General features: G+C 34.0%; 1 protein-coding gene across 2 annotated transcripts in view; it reads left to right on the top strand.

Annotated features, from left to right (window-relative positions):
- Window positions 1-14,170, top strand: part of LOC127525086 (prolactin receptor-like) — a 29,940-nt gene that overhangs the window by 10,964 nt on the left and 4,806 nt on the right. For both annotated transcript variants that reach the window (XM_051917321.1, XM_051917322.1), the window contains exons 2-8: window positions 2,231-2,324; window positions 3,639-3,771; window positions 6,380-6,549; window positions 8,544-8,710; window positions 9,624-9,762; window positions 11,727-11,823; window positions 13,555-13,624. In XM_051917321.1, coding sequence (XP_051773281.1) covers window positions 2,261-2,324; window positions 3,639-3,771; window positions 6,380-6,549; window positions 8,544-8,710; window positions 9,624-9,762; window positions 11,727-11,823; window positions 13,555-13,624 — 840 coding nt within the window. In that variant the 5' untranslated portion in view covers window positions 2,231-2,260. The remainder of the gene's footprint in view (window positions 1-2,230; window positions 2,325-3,638; window positions 3,772-6,379; window positions 6,550-8,543; window positions 8,711-9,623; window positions 9,763-11,726; window positions 11,824-13,554; window positions 13,625-14,170) is intronic.

Genomic DNA, 14,170 nt, shown 5'->3' with positions numbered 1-14,170 from the left:
TGAAAAAGTTCAGTAAATTACAAAGCTGAATTTTCAGTGTCACGTGATCCTTCAGAAATCATTATAATATGCTGATTTGCTGCTAAAGTTACATTTCTTATTATCATCTAACAGTTGTGCTGCCTACTATTTTTGTGGAAACAGCTAGTGATAATTTTTTTTTTCCAGGATTCATTAATGAATAGAAATTTCACAAGAACAGCGTTTATTTAATATATATATATATATTTCAGTAGTTTTTACAGTCATTTTTGATCAATTTAATGCATCCTTACTTCATAAAAGTATTAATAAAAAAAAGAAAATCATATATCAATCATATTTTGAGTTAATTGAAATTAAAAATTTGAGTTAATACAATGAAGGCGATTGGTTTAATCAACAGAAACTCAAAATATTATGATATTATCTGAACCACATTAATTATTTAAGTTGATTTGACAAAAGAAAAAATGTTGTGATGATAAATCATGAAAATAATTTTTTACAGTGATAAATAATAAATAAAAGTGCTAATATAAGATGTAGTCCTGTTTTGTTCCCTATTTAGGTTTACTATCTTGCATTAGCTAAACATTTGAAAATTAGTTTTGCTGTGTTTGTCTGTTTTGATGAAAATTTGAGTTAAAAATGGTTTCCTTAGACCTTTAAACCTTTGCTTGGAGGCATGGATCTGTCTGCCTGTTTTATGAGTTGAACAATTATTTCTGGAAGTTTCACATATGACAACAGCAGTCTTTTCTTCCATTGACAGAAAGGTGATGTTGAAAAGCAAGTTTAAAAGGGCTTTGCCTCAAGGTCTATGTCATGTTGTAAACATACAGAAATAACTCATAAAACTAGCAGGAAAATTCCCACACGAAGAGATACTGCTTTTTTACATGGTGCGTTGGCCATGTAAAATGTACAAAGTGGCAGTTTGATGACCGCTATATTTTTAATTGGTAGGCTGTTGGTTGCAAAACCTCATGGAATATAGATAGTACGTTTTTCACAGTAGTTTACAGCTAACTATGAATTTAACAGACCCGAATTGCTCCTGTTCTCTAAAATCAAATAGATCATGATTTATATTGGCTTTTGATAAAAAGTACTGAAGGAACAAATAATTGAGAAAGTGTTGAAAGATTTACGGGCCCGGGGGAAAAATATGAGATGGGAGGAAAAATATATGTAAATGCTTTTGCATTCACATGCAAAATACAAGGAAACACAAAGTTCATTGGGGGAAATCAAAAGTTTTGAGGGAACACATAGTTTCAAAGTGGAGCGCAAAAGTTTTTCAAGTGAACGCAAAGTTTCTTGGAGGAACGCAAAGGTTTTGCGAGGGAACGCAAAATTTCTCGAGTGAACGCAAAAGATTTGCAATCTAACGCAAAGGTTTTGCAAGCGAACACAAAATTTCTCGGGGCAACGCAGAACTTTTGCGCAAGTTTTACGAATGCAAAAGCATTGAAATATATTTTTTTCTCCCATCTCATATTTTTTTCATCACCATGTCCCTTTAGGGGCTCTGTAAAGATGCAGACATGGTGAATAGGTATTGTTTATGTCCAGTGAGTGACAAGAACATATCTGATTATTGTGAAACAACCTCCTGTGATAGGTACAGTATAAAACATGCCTTCAGTTTGATTTACAGATAAAAACATTTTAGCAAAAACACTTGTTCCAGGAAAAATATTTAAACAAAAATAATGAAATCTGATCTGAACAAACAATTTAAGAGCAAATGCTAATGCAGAAAAAATAATTTTCACAAGATTTGATCTAGAACTGCATTTTTTTTTTTTTTTTTTTTAATGGATCATATTCAAAATATCAGAAGTGGCATGATTGCTCTGGTCTGTAAGGAGTAGTTATTTTCAGGTGACAAAGAAAGTTTTCCAAATGAATATGTTTTTGTTTTGTCCATTGTCTGTTTCATTGTAATTGTCCCACATGAACATGATCTTATGTTTATACTGTCAACACAGAAGGTTCATGAACGTGCGAATCAATTACAGTTACTGTATCTGCTCTCCTCAACAACCTGTATTTTAGCATGAGACAAACATTACCAAATTAAGTCTGTTTGTCATTTTTTTATTTGCTAATGCACATTTTTATTTGTAATAAATGTATTTTGTATAAACGTAATTTCCCCATCTATTAAAGAGTTATTGGGCTCTTGTATGCCAATGGAAATGAGAACTAATATCTTGCTTTCTCTCTTATCTCTCACTGACAGATCTAAGGGGTTTAGAAGCCATCAGGGACAATGAGGAACTCTTGGGCCGTGCTGAGTTTGACCTTTATTGCCAATTTAATATCACAAGCAGCAGGTGAGCAGTGTTATTGCTTATGAACCTACAGTAGGCAGTACAAAGAAGAGACATTTATAATGTTGCAAAAGATTTATCTTTCATATAAATGCTTTTGAGCTTTCTATTCATGAGAAAATCCTTAAAAAAATATCAGTTTTCACAAAAAATTTTAAGCAGCATAACTGTTTTCACCATTGATAATAACAAGAAATGTTTGCAAATCAATGCAAATCAGCATATTAGATTGATGTGACACTGAAAACTGATGCTGAAAATTCAGCTTTGCCATCACAGGAATAAATTACATTTTAAAATAATAGAAAATGTATTTTTGATCAAATTAATGCAGCCTTGTTGAACAGAAGAGACTTCTTTCAAAAACATTAAAAAATCTTACTGACCCCAAACTTTTAAACAGTAATATGGACTTGTCATCCATTTTTGCTTAGTTTACTATTTTGTATTTGTAATATTTAACATTTATGTAAATGGTATAAACTATATTAAAAGAGTGAGATCTCACTCAGCATTGCAGCTACTTGACTATCAAAATTATTTAAAGCTTAGACTTAAAAAGAAGTAAAATTTTGGATCAAAAACTCATGTCATGGTACTTTGTACTATATATGTATATGTACTATAGCAGTATGTACTATGGTATTTACATGGTACTCCAAAATGCCACTCCATTTTTGTTAGATCCATAAAGGTACTAAAAACATATTTAAATCAGTTCATGTGACTACAGTGGTTCTACCTTAATATTATAAAGTGACGAGAATATTTTTTGTGCGCCAAAAAAAACAAAATAATGACTTTTTAACAATATCTAGTGATGGCTGATTTCAAGACACTGCTTCATGATGCTTCGGAGCTTTGCGAATCGAATCAGTGGTTCGTAGCGCCAAAGTCACGTGATTTCAGCAGTTTGGTGGTTCGACACACGATCCGAATCACTGATTCGACACAAAAGATTCGTAACGCTCCAAAGCTTCATGAAGCAGTGTTTTGAAATCGCCCATCACTAGATATTGTTAAAAAGTCGTTATTTTGGGGTTTTTTGGCGCACAAAAAATATTCTCGTCGCTTTATAATATTAAGGTAGAACCACTGTAGTCACATGAACTGTTTTAGTACCTTTTGGATCTTGAGAGAGGAAGTACCATTGCTGTCTATGCAGGCCTCGCTGAGCCATCGGATTTAATCAAAAATATCTTAATTTGTGTTCCGAAGATGAATGAAGGTCTTACGGGTGTAGAACGACATGAGCATAATGCAATAAAAATGTTGAATTCAACTAATGCACTCTAAATGGGCACAATATCTCCACAGGTGTCAGTCCCCCAGGCAAACCCAGACTCACAAGCTGTCGCTCTCCAGAGAAGGAGACCTTCACTTGCTGGTGGGAGCCTGGAGATGACGGGGGTCTGCCAACCACCTACGCCCTCTACTACCGTCTAGAACAGTCAGTCTCTTTTCTACTTTTTCCCTTTTTAGAGCCAAGAAAGCATTTCCTTTCTATCTTGAGAGTAGACTCAGTCTTTAATGAGCATCTTTACACTTTTCTTTGGCTCTTAATGAGATATCAAAGGTCTCTTGTTGTGTTGTGTCTCGCCCTTTCCTCCAGTAATGAGTGGTTTAACTGCCATGTGTTTATTTCTCTGTTTCATGGGAAATAATCAGAAAGACATACATGACTTGCCTTCAGTCAACACACACGTGCCCACACACCCTGTCAAATATAAATTACTCCGATTTTCACCAGAGCAGGTCCATGAAGTGTTATGCCAACATTACGGGTTTGAGATTCAGCAAGTACTGTAAACAAACCTATCAAACCTACAGTAATACCATGTAATAGTGCACCAAGTGCAGTTCGGAGAATTCATGTTCCTACAGTTTGCATGTGAAAAACATGCTAAATAAATAATTGGAACTGAATCAACACTATACTGAATTCAGCTGAACAACTATTTTCTTTTAGAGCTGCTATACAGCCTAAATGAACTCTGTTTGCATAACTGAATCATTTTCCTGTTATCACTGTAAAGCTGCTTTGAAACAAGCAGTATTGTATAAAGTGTTATAAATAAAGGTAACTTGACTGAATTATGGCATTTCAAGGCTACAATGATAAGATACAAATGAAATGAGCTTGTAATTTAAAAGGGAAGTTTGACAAAAATTTGCATACACCCCCTGCAGTAAAGATGAATCATCAAATATTTTTGGTCCATTTTCTCAGAAAAGACTGTACATTTACTGCAATAAAACGTTTATTTTGTCAACTGTAAGGAGTACACTAGCATATACACTTCTGTTCAAAAGTTTGAGATCGGTAAGATTTTTTTGTTGTTTTTGAAAGAAGTCTCTTATGCTCACCAAGGCTGCATTTATTTGATTAAAAAAATACAGTAAAAACTGTAATATTGTGAAACATTATTACAACCTATTCAAATGTAATTTATTCCTGTGATGTCAAAGCTGAATTTTCAGCATCATTACTCATTACTCATCATTAATCATTACTGCTCAGCAAACATTTCTGATTATCAATGTTGAAAACAGTTGTGCTGCTTAATATTTTTGTGATACATTTTTTAGGATTCTTTGATTAATAGAGTTTTTGTAATAATGTAAAAGTCTTTGTCACGTTTGATCAATTTAATGCAGCCTTGTTGAATAACAGTATTAATTTCTTTCAAAATATATATTAATGACCCCAAACATTTGAATGGAATTGTAGATTAGCATCAAAGCTAATAGACATGGACTAAACCCCAACAACTCCAGTTTACCTTAAGAAAGTCATTTTCTTTTTGGCCCAAACATAGTAAACGTAAAGTACACTGAGCAAATCTAGTTAATATTTTGATTGTATCAACATTAGTATTGAGTACTATGGTTGGCACAGTATTGTTTTTCAGTTTTGGAAGTACACATTTTTGCCTCTGGTTATGGTATGCACCGATACCATTTTTTAAGGACCGAGTATGAGTACCGATACTTCTTTTTCTAGTACTCGCCGATACCGATGCCTATACATTTATTAATTTCTCTCTCTCTCTCTCTCTCTCTCTCTCTCTCTCTCTCTTTTTGGTGTTGTTGCAGTTTTCCAATCACAACACAGTGAGACTAATGAATGTAGGACAGCTTCTTTATTATTACTCTAATGAAAAAAGTAATAATTTTTATGTGCTTCTCACAAACTTAAAGAACAAAAAAATTCACAGTGTCCAATAACCTTCAAAGGGCATAATTACCAATATATATATATATATTTGTTATATAAAAAGAAATTTACAAACAAATTACAAACAATACAACAAATACTATAGAGATACAAATTAAATAAAATTCTTTTTCAGATACAGTAGGTTTATTTACCATGTATACATTTATTTAACATATTTTGTTGTTTTATTAACATTAATGACATATAGGCTACGGTCCCTTTAAGACCGAATCCATGGATACTGACACATACCCTGTTTTCACCCAAATGTTTACGTCCACTTAAGCCATAACTGTATTTACGTGAAATACTCCACACGATGGACATTTTGACAACTATGTGTGCATTTGACCATTCAGGCGCGAGGAGAACTGATCGCGCGCTGTCTGAGAACTGGGATCGCGCGCAAGAAAGAGAGAGAGAGCGCGCGAGAGAGAGCGCTTCTGGACTGCGTCATTCAGCGCGATTCCGCCTATCCCGCCTTCACGAATCGATAACGAATTGTGATTGAAAGCATGCAGTTCGCAATGTGTGTGTTGTCATCATTAATTTGAAGTGTTTCCACTCCCTTGAGGATGACATTGTTTCTGCTGCTGCCGCCGGTGTCTCTGTGCACGGAAAACTCGTTTTCGGTTACGTCACGTGAGGTATCGGTCTTTGGTATCGGGGGTATTTTTACGAGTACGAGTACAAGTACCTGAGCTTGGTATCGGGCCCGATACGGTATCGGTGCATCCCTAGTGTTCAGACACAAACTAGAAATGTTCATATTTTTATTTTGGTGTCTAAATTGTAGTTAGCATGTGTAAATCGGTCTGTTAATATCTTTCATTTTCAGCTCAGAGACGGTCTACGAGTGCCCAGATTACAGAACCGCGGGCGAGAACTCGTGTTTCTTCAACAAAAATGACACATCGCTTTGGGTCAACTATAACATCACCGTGGTTGCTACTAACGCCCTGGGGAAGAATATTTCAGACCCCGTGGAGGTGGATGTGGTCTATATAGGTATGCTTATATGTTGTCATCATAAGCTTTTCTGTAGGTACATCCTGTACTGTATCACCCTCTCTCTTCATTTGTCACCCATTCATTTCTCTTCAACCACCTCTCTCACCTTATGTTCTTTCCTGTATAATGTGTCATTTGTTCGTAATTTCATTTATCAGTACATATTGGAGGTTACTGACCGCTGTTGCAGATTTTATTGCGGTGGAGTCATCAATGAGAGGAATGTTATTGCTGCCCGACCGTCTGGAATCACTGTTGCGAAAGACACAAAATTATTCTGTCCTTTGGGTCATAAAACATTACACAGTTTCCGTCGGTCACATGTTCTCTCCTGCATTAAGCCAAAAGGGTAATTTTTACCAGTCTAATTAATTTTAGTGGTTTATTTTTAGCAGCTATTTCAGTTCCTGCACAGTTATCCACCTGATCTGAACAATTTTGCAGTCCAATTCCATCTTATCATTAACTCATATGTACAACTATAACTGAGACTAAACTTTAACTAAAGTTTTTTATTCATGCTGAAGGTGCGAAACACTCATTCACACTACGAAGAACACTTTTCTGTTCTTTCTTTATTCCTCCTTCAACAAGTTTATGAGCAAAGGTCCCTTAGGATGACATTATTAGATGTCGACTAGCTTTTTACCCTCTAACTGGAAGAAACTAGTTTTCTGTGTTATTGCTGAATGTACAGAATTGTAAATCAATAGTTCACCCAAGAAAAAAACATTATGTCATCATTTACTCACCCTCGTGTCATTTCAAACCTGCATGAGATTGTTAGAACACAAAATAAGAAAAACTATCAGACCTATTCTTTTCTGTATAATCAAAGCATTAAGTTACTAGGGGCCATCAAACTGGTTTGCAATATATGGTTTGGAACACTTATATGGTGCTTTTTTTGTCCTAATATATTGACGTTCAGCAATATGTTATATTTTGTGTTTAACATGAGGGTGAGTAAATTATAACAGAACTAATTTTTGTATAAGTATTCCACATTTAAAATGGTGTGATCTACACTACCATTCAAAAGTGTGGAGTCAGTTTTTTTTTTTTTTAAAGGGGACCTTTTACAAGATGTAATATAAGTCTCTGGTGTCCCCAGAATTTGTCTGTGAAGTTTCAGTTCAAAATAAAGATAATTTATTATAGCTTTTCAAATTGGGTGTGAGCAAAAACACGCTGATTTTGTGTGTGTCCCTTTAAATGCAAATGAGCTGCTGCTTCCGCCCCCCTTTCCAGAAGAGGGCGGAGCTTTAACAGCTCACGCTTCACTTGCTCAACAACAACAAAGCTGGAGAATCTCACGCAGCCAAAATGACGATTGTCAGTAACGGTGTTCAGCCTTACATTGTTCAAACCGAAGTCGGGTACTGATGGAGAGACTCGGGAAGAAGTTAAAACTTTTAGAATGCATCTGGACGTTTCTGAATTGTTAGTAGATAAATGTATGTAGTTGCTGTGGAGTTGATTCAACTCATCGACTAGCATGTGCCGTCATGTTAATCTTTTGTGCAAATCCAGCGTTGAATTGACCCTCGTTTGTGAAGCAGTCCGGCGTAACATGACGGCATGGCAACAACACTCTACTACAACAACTCTTCCTCTTCTCTAAAGCAGCCCAACATGGCCTCACCACCTTTGTTGCATGTTCCCAGGGGCAGGGTTTATGTCAATTTTGGGGTTTGTGATGTCACCAACCCAGGAAGAAGCTTGTTGTAGTCCCTACCAGACATTTGTTGTGGTCCTTAAAAAAAGGGATTGATTTCTAACTAAATTAAAAAAAGTGAAATCATAATCAAGGACCCCTATAATTAATACCTTTATTCATCAAGGATGCATTCAATTGATCAAAAGTGACATTGTTGTAAAGTCTTTACTGTCACAAAAATGTATCACGGGATCATATTATTAGTACATTAGTTGGTTTAACTCTTGTATATTTTGCTTATCTTATCCTGTCCTCTCTATTTTACCCACAGTTCAACCAAAATCTCCAGAGAACGTCACAGCAGTAGTGGTCCATGAAGACCAGGGTCCGTTTGTAAAAGTGTTCTGGGAGAAACCACGAACCGCAGACACCCGCTCAGGATGGATCACGCTACTTTACCAGCTACGAGTTAAACAAGAAAAAGATAAAGAATGGGTGGTGGGTAAAAAAAAAAATTGTGCATCTTCTATAGAAAATTTTTGATTATCGATTACATTTTAGTCTAGATTGTTACCTTATTTGCACTTGACTATTTAGATTAGTGCCACCTACAGGAAACAACTAGAATACAGTTGGCTGTCTTCACAACATTACACGCTTGTTTTCTTGATATGATGGACTAGTATTACCAACTAACTTATTGAATGTGAGCTTTTCAAATATTACCAAACAGACTAGAAAATAGTTAACTGTAGCAGTTGTTTGTTTGTGACTTTATCCAAGAACTTGAATGAATGGAACGCTGGTGGACAGCCATTAAATCAGCTGATACACAAGAGTTTAATCATTGACTGTCCCAGTCTGGGTTTATGTCTTCATTAGTCCGCAGAAACCTGAGGGAGGCTAGATATGCAGAACAACAGGGACTAGATCAAACCAGATTTTTTTGCCCAAAGGCTGTACTTCAGTAACACAGAGGAATTACCAATAATGATTGCCTAGTGACAGAGTAACCTGAGAGCAATAGTATTGGCTCTATGAACTGAGACAACACAACTGATGATTATTGCTGATGCTGTGATTGTCATGATTTTATGTGTTAACTACATGAACATTTTAGTCAAGAGATTTTTTTTTGTGAATTCACAAAACTTTAAATAGACATATCAACATATTTTGCAATATGCAACAAATAGAGTTTGTATTAAACAAATGTTAACAAATGATAATGTATTACATCCAAAAATATACAAATATTAAATTTGTATATTTTGGGATTTAATACATTATCATTTATTTTTTAAAACAGTAATAAAAATATGAATACAGTTATTATTAATAAATAAAAATATATTTAATATATTTTCATATTGATTAATGAGACTTAAGTGTTTTCTTTATGTGTGTGTAGGAGTATGATGCTGGCAGGCAGAAGTACTATAACGTGTTCAGTCTTCACCCTGGTAAATACATGGTGCAGGTGCGATGTAAACCCGATCATGGATTCTGGAGTGAATGGACCAAAACCACCTACATTATAATGCCAGACTGTAAGTGTTTTTTTTATTCCCCATTATTTGAAGAAAACTTAGTTATTATAAATATTTTAGGGATATATATATATATATATATATATATATATATATATATGAGAGAGAGAGAGAGAGAGACACCACACACACACACACACATTCATACACTGGTCAAAACTTTCAACTTTTTAAATTTTTTTATTTCCAGACTCAAAGTCCATTAGAAAAGAAACAACAAACAAACACCAAAAAATACATACAATACACAGCATTTAAAAAAGACAATTATACCAGTATTTTCGCATAGATGACTGGTATCGGATCACACTTTGCCTAGGATTTGACAACAGCATAATAATAGCATTCTGTGAATTATCCAGCCAACAATTAAATTTATATATCAAATTTCTCATTAAAGGTTCAAATCAAAAGTTTGCAATAATTAATATTTTTGATATTTTTGAAAGAACTCCGATACTTAGCAACGCTGCATGTATTTGATCAAAAAATTTTAAAATCAGTAATATTGTGAAATATTATTACAATTTAAAAAAAAAACTTTAAAATGGAATTCATTTCTGTGATGCAAAGCTGAATTTTCAGCATCATTACTCCAGTCTTTAGTGTCACATGATCTTTCAGAAATCATTCTAATATGCTGATTTGGTGAACAAGAAACATTTCTGATTATCATCAATGTTGAAAACAGTTGTGCTGCTTCATATACTGTGATATACTACCATTTAAAAGTTTAAGGTAAGTAAGATTTAAAAAAAAAAAAAAAAAATAGAAATTAATATTTTTATTCAACAAGGACACATCAAATCAATTGACAGTAAATACATTTAGAATGTGTTACAAAAGATTTCTATTCCAAATAAGTGCTGTTCTTTTTAACTATCTGTTCATCAAAGAATCCTGAAAAAAAATTATTACAGTTTTCAACACTGATAATAAGAACCATTACTAATAATTAAGCACTAAATCAGCATAGAATGATTTGTGAAGGATCATGTGACACTGAAGACTGGAGTAATGATGCTGAAAATTCAGCTTTGATCACTGGGATAAAATACATTTAAAATAGATGACTTTACTGTAAATGCAACCTTACTGAGCAAGAGCTGATCAAAAGATTTAATTATTCCAAACTTTCGACCCCCAGTTTATATTTTTATTTATTTATGTTTATATAAAACTGATTGTTTTACTAAATTTTTTCTAAAATATTTAAACTAAGTTATATTTATCAACATAACAATTTGAGTTGAAACTTATAATCCCAGATTTTCTATTCTCTAACTTCTGAACTTGCCAGCCGCTAAACATATAAAATGTGCACCAGTAGGCTAATGAAAGAAACGAAAAATGATTTCAGTTTAGACACATGTAAGAGACGTAAAACATTTCTGGTCCAGTAGGTTGAGGTATGCTTGAAGCCTATTAAATTATCATCCGGCACAGAGAGCCTTTTCAGGACCACAGCCTGTGATTCTATGGTCTCCCGCTGAGTCTGAGAACAAATCTGCTGTACGCATATGTATCTAACAGAGCAGACAGTTCTAGAGGGAATACCAACAGACCTTCAGTTTCTCCAGGGAGTTATGACCTCATCTTCACCCGGCTAGCACAACCTCAGCCATGCATGTTTTTGAGCTGAAGCTCCTGTTAAGCCTCAGTTGCCCCGGAGCTTCAGGCCCGGAGGGAGTCGCACCTGACGACTGCAAGCATGAAATAGAGCAAAATGAGTCAGAGATCAGCCTGTTCCAGCTCACAGCATTTTCAAATACTACACTGTTCCAATGTGTGCTATTTTTTAAATGCACTGACCCAATTTTACCTACCATTTATCCTGTTATTCTTTTTAATTTTTTTAGTACTGTATGTGTCACTGCAAACTACTGTCATAAGTGAAAAACAAATTGCAGTAGAAATGTACTCTATTCATCACTATTTCCTGTTTTTGTGTTTGTGTTATATAGATCTATCCAAAGAGCGTTCGCTGTGGATCATGGTCACGGTTTTCTCTGTTTTCGTCGTCCTCATCCTCACCTGGATGCTAAACATGAAACGAAACAGGTGCTTTTTTGAGCCTGAAACATTTCTATTTATTTATTTATTTATTTATTTATTCATTTATTTTATTTATTTTAAAGATTTTAACATTTTAAAAATTAGCGTTAACACATGCGATTAATTTTTTCAGTTTTAAACAGCACCACGAGACTAACGAGAGCGCGCTGTCTGTGAATGTTGTGTCCGTGTGACACACACAAGACTCGTGTGCACAGAAAGACGCGCACCAGTATCGAGTTTTCTTTCGCGCTTGAACAAACAATAACTTACAGAATTATGCCAAAATGTCAGTTTTATCGAGTATCCTCATAAGAGCAGTCTTAAATGAGTTAAATAATGTGTTAAATGAACTTAAAGACTTGTGAGAAAATGAGATCTGCGTCATATTCGGCGCCGGCAGGTCTTAAAGGTACAGCAGCCTAATAAACCAGTTGCTGTGATGTCTGTCATTAATGTTAATCAAAGAACAAAGGTAACAGAAAATTGTAGCTTTAATAAGGATTAATCTATGTTTAATTTATAATTTATGCAGTGAAGAATGTTTGTTAACTTTATTCAATTTCTGTATATTTCCTACCTGTTAGACAGGTAGGAAGGCCACAGGTAAATATGACATTTATTACAATAGGTTTATGTGAAGATTGTTTTAAGTTCACTTATATTAAGTTGTTATTTTTTAAAGCCTAATAAATGTTGAAATTGATAGCTTTTAGTTATACTGTAATGTTGAATGTCTATAATTAATGTTTAAAAAATCAATTTCATAAGACATCAGTACCAGTATTAGTATCAGTGATACTGGTCTTCATTCATAAAAAATACGCCATTAAACAAAAAATTAAAATATACTGTCTTTAAGTTGTTTCTACATTAATTTGGAGAGTAACTATAAAATTATTACAATAAAAAAATATTAAAAACTCCAATGTTTTTAATCGCGATTAATTACAGAAAAAGATGTTGTGAATTATTAGTTGTTGTTGTTGTTTTTTTTTAAATGTAATGTTTTTGTTTTCAGATATATTTTAACATTATATCGCTGGTTGGTATCTCATCTGTTTAGTTTTGCATTTTATTCTGTTTTTATATCAGCACTGGAAAATGTAAAGTCATATCTATCAGTGTGATTGAAATCAAATTTGCTCAGACCATATCTATACATCATTTGCCTCATTGTTTTTGCTGACAAATACTCATTATGTAGGATTAAATTGCCATTAGAGGATTGATCCAGATTTTGCAGTACCTCACTTCACCCTCAAATGTTTTTAGGCCAGTTTCTCTCAGCACGGATTTAAATAGACAAAGATAGACTAATTACATTGTCAAATAATGTGAGACATTCTCAATAGTACAAGGACAAACGGGATCCAAAATTAATCTCTTAATCCTGTCGGGACACGTGGAAGCTTTTGTTCCGTACTCTAGATAAGTAGTTTTTCAGTATCCATAGTGCTTATATTATGATCATGAAAAACATTTGTTGATAGACATTGTTCTTAACCATGCATTAACAATGAAATGATGACAAATTAACTCCTTAGCAAACACCTTAGGAAAATATAATAATTATCTAAATAAATCATCCAAATAAGTACTTTTTATCCACTGAAAGAACTGAAGCGGTTTATTTAACCTTTGAAAAACAGTTTTGTGCAAAATGTTGAATTCAGTATCAACTTTTAGAATCTCATTATGTTTTTGTTTTTTTTCTCCAAATATATTTGTGTTTAGTGTGAGGCTTTGTTTGCTGCCTCCCGTTCCTGGACCGAAAATCAAAGGATTCGACAAACAGCTGCTCAAGGTAATAAAAAGGTCACTCATGCACCTCAGAAGGGCCTGTTTTCAAATCATCCTTGAAAATTTTCAAGTTAGCTTTAAAGATAGACTCTTTAAGTTAGATTGAATGTGTTTGTTGTAACGCCAGACAGCAAAGATTGATGGCACTTGTGTTAAAATGCAACCATTGAAAGTTAATTAAGTCAAGTGACATTTATTTATATAGTGCTTTGTACAATAGAGATTGTGTCAAAGCAGCTTCACACTAATAAACAGGAAAATAGCATGTTAATGTTGCAGAATTCTTCAGTTATGAAACAAATTCAACTTTAGCTGTAAAGCAGCTCTACAGATGTCAATAGTGTCAATATTCATCTCAAGTTAGTTCAGCGTTGATTCATTCAGTTCAATAACAGTGTCTATGTTGCAAATTTCATCTATTATGAAACAGGTTCAGTTTAGTGAAGCAGCTCCACAGAAGGCAATAGTGTCATTATTCAGTTCAATGTTGATTCAATTCAGTTCAATAAGTGTTGATGTTACAAAGCTCATCCAGCTCAATTCAGTTTAA

Source organism: Ctenopharyngodon idella, chromosome 13 (assembly GCF_019924925.1).
Source record: "Ctenopharyngodon idella isolate HZGC_01 chromosome 13, HZGC01, whole genome shotgun sequence".
Classification (NCBI taxonomy): Eukaryota; Metazoa; Chordata; class Actinopteri; order Cypriniformes; family Xenocyprididae; genus Ctenopharyngodon; species Ctenopharyngodon idella.
This window is presented reverse-complemented; position numbering and strand designations above follow the sequence as displayed.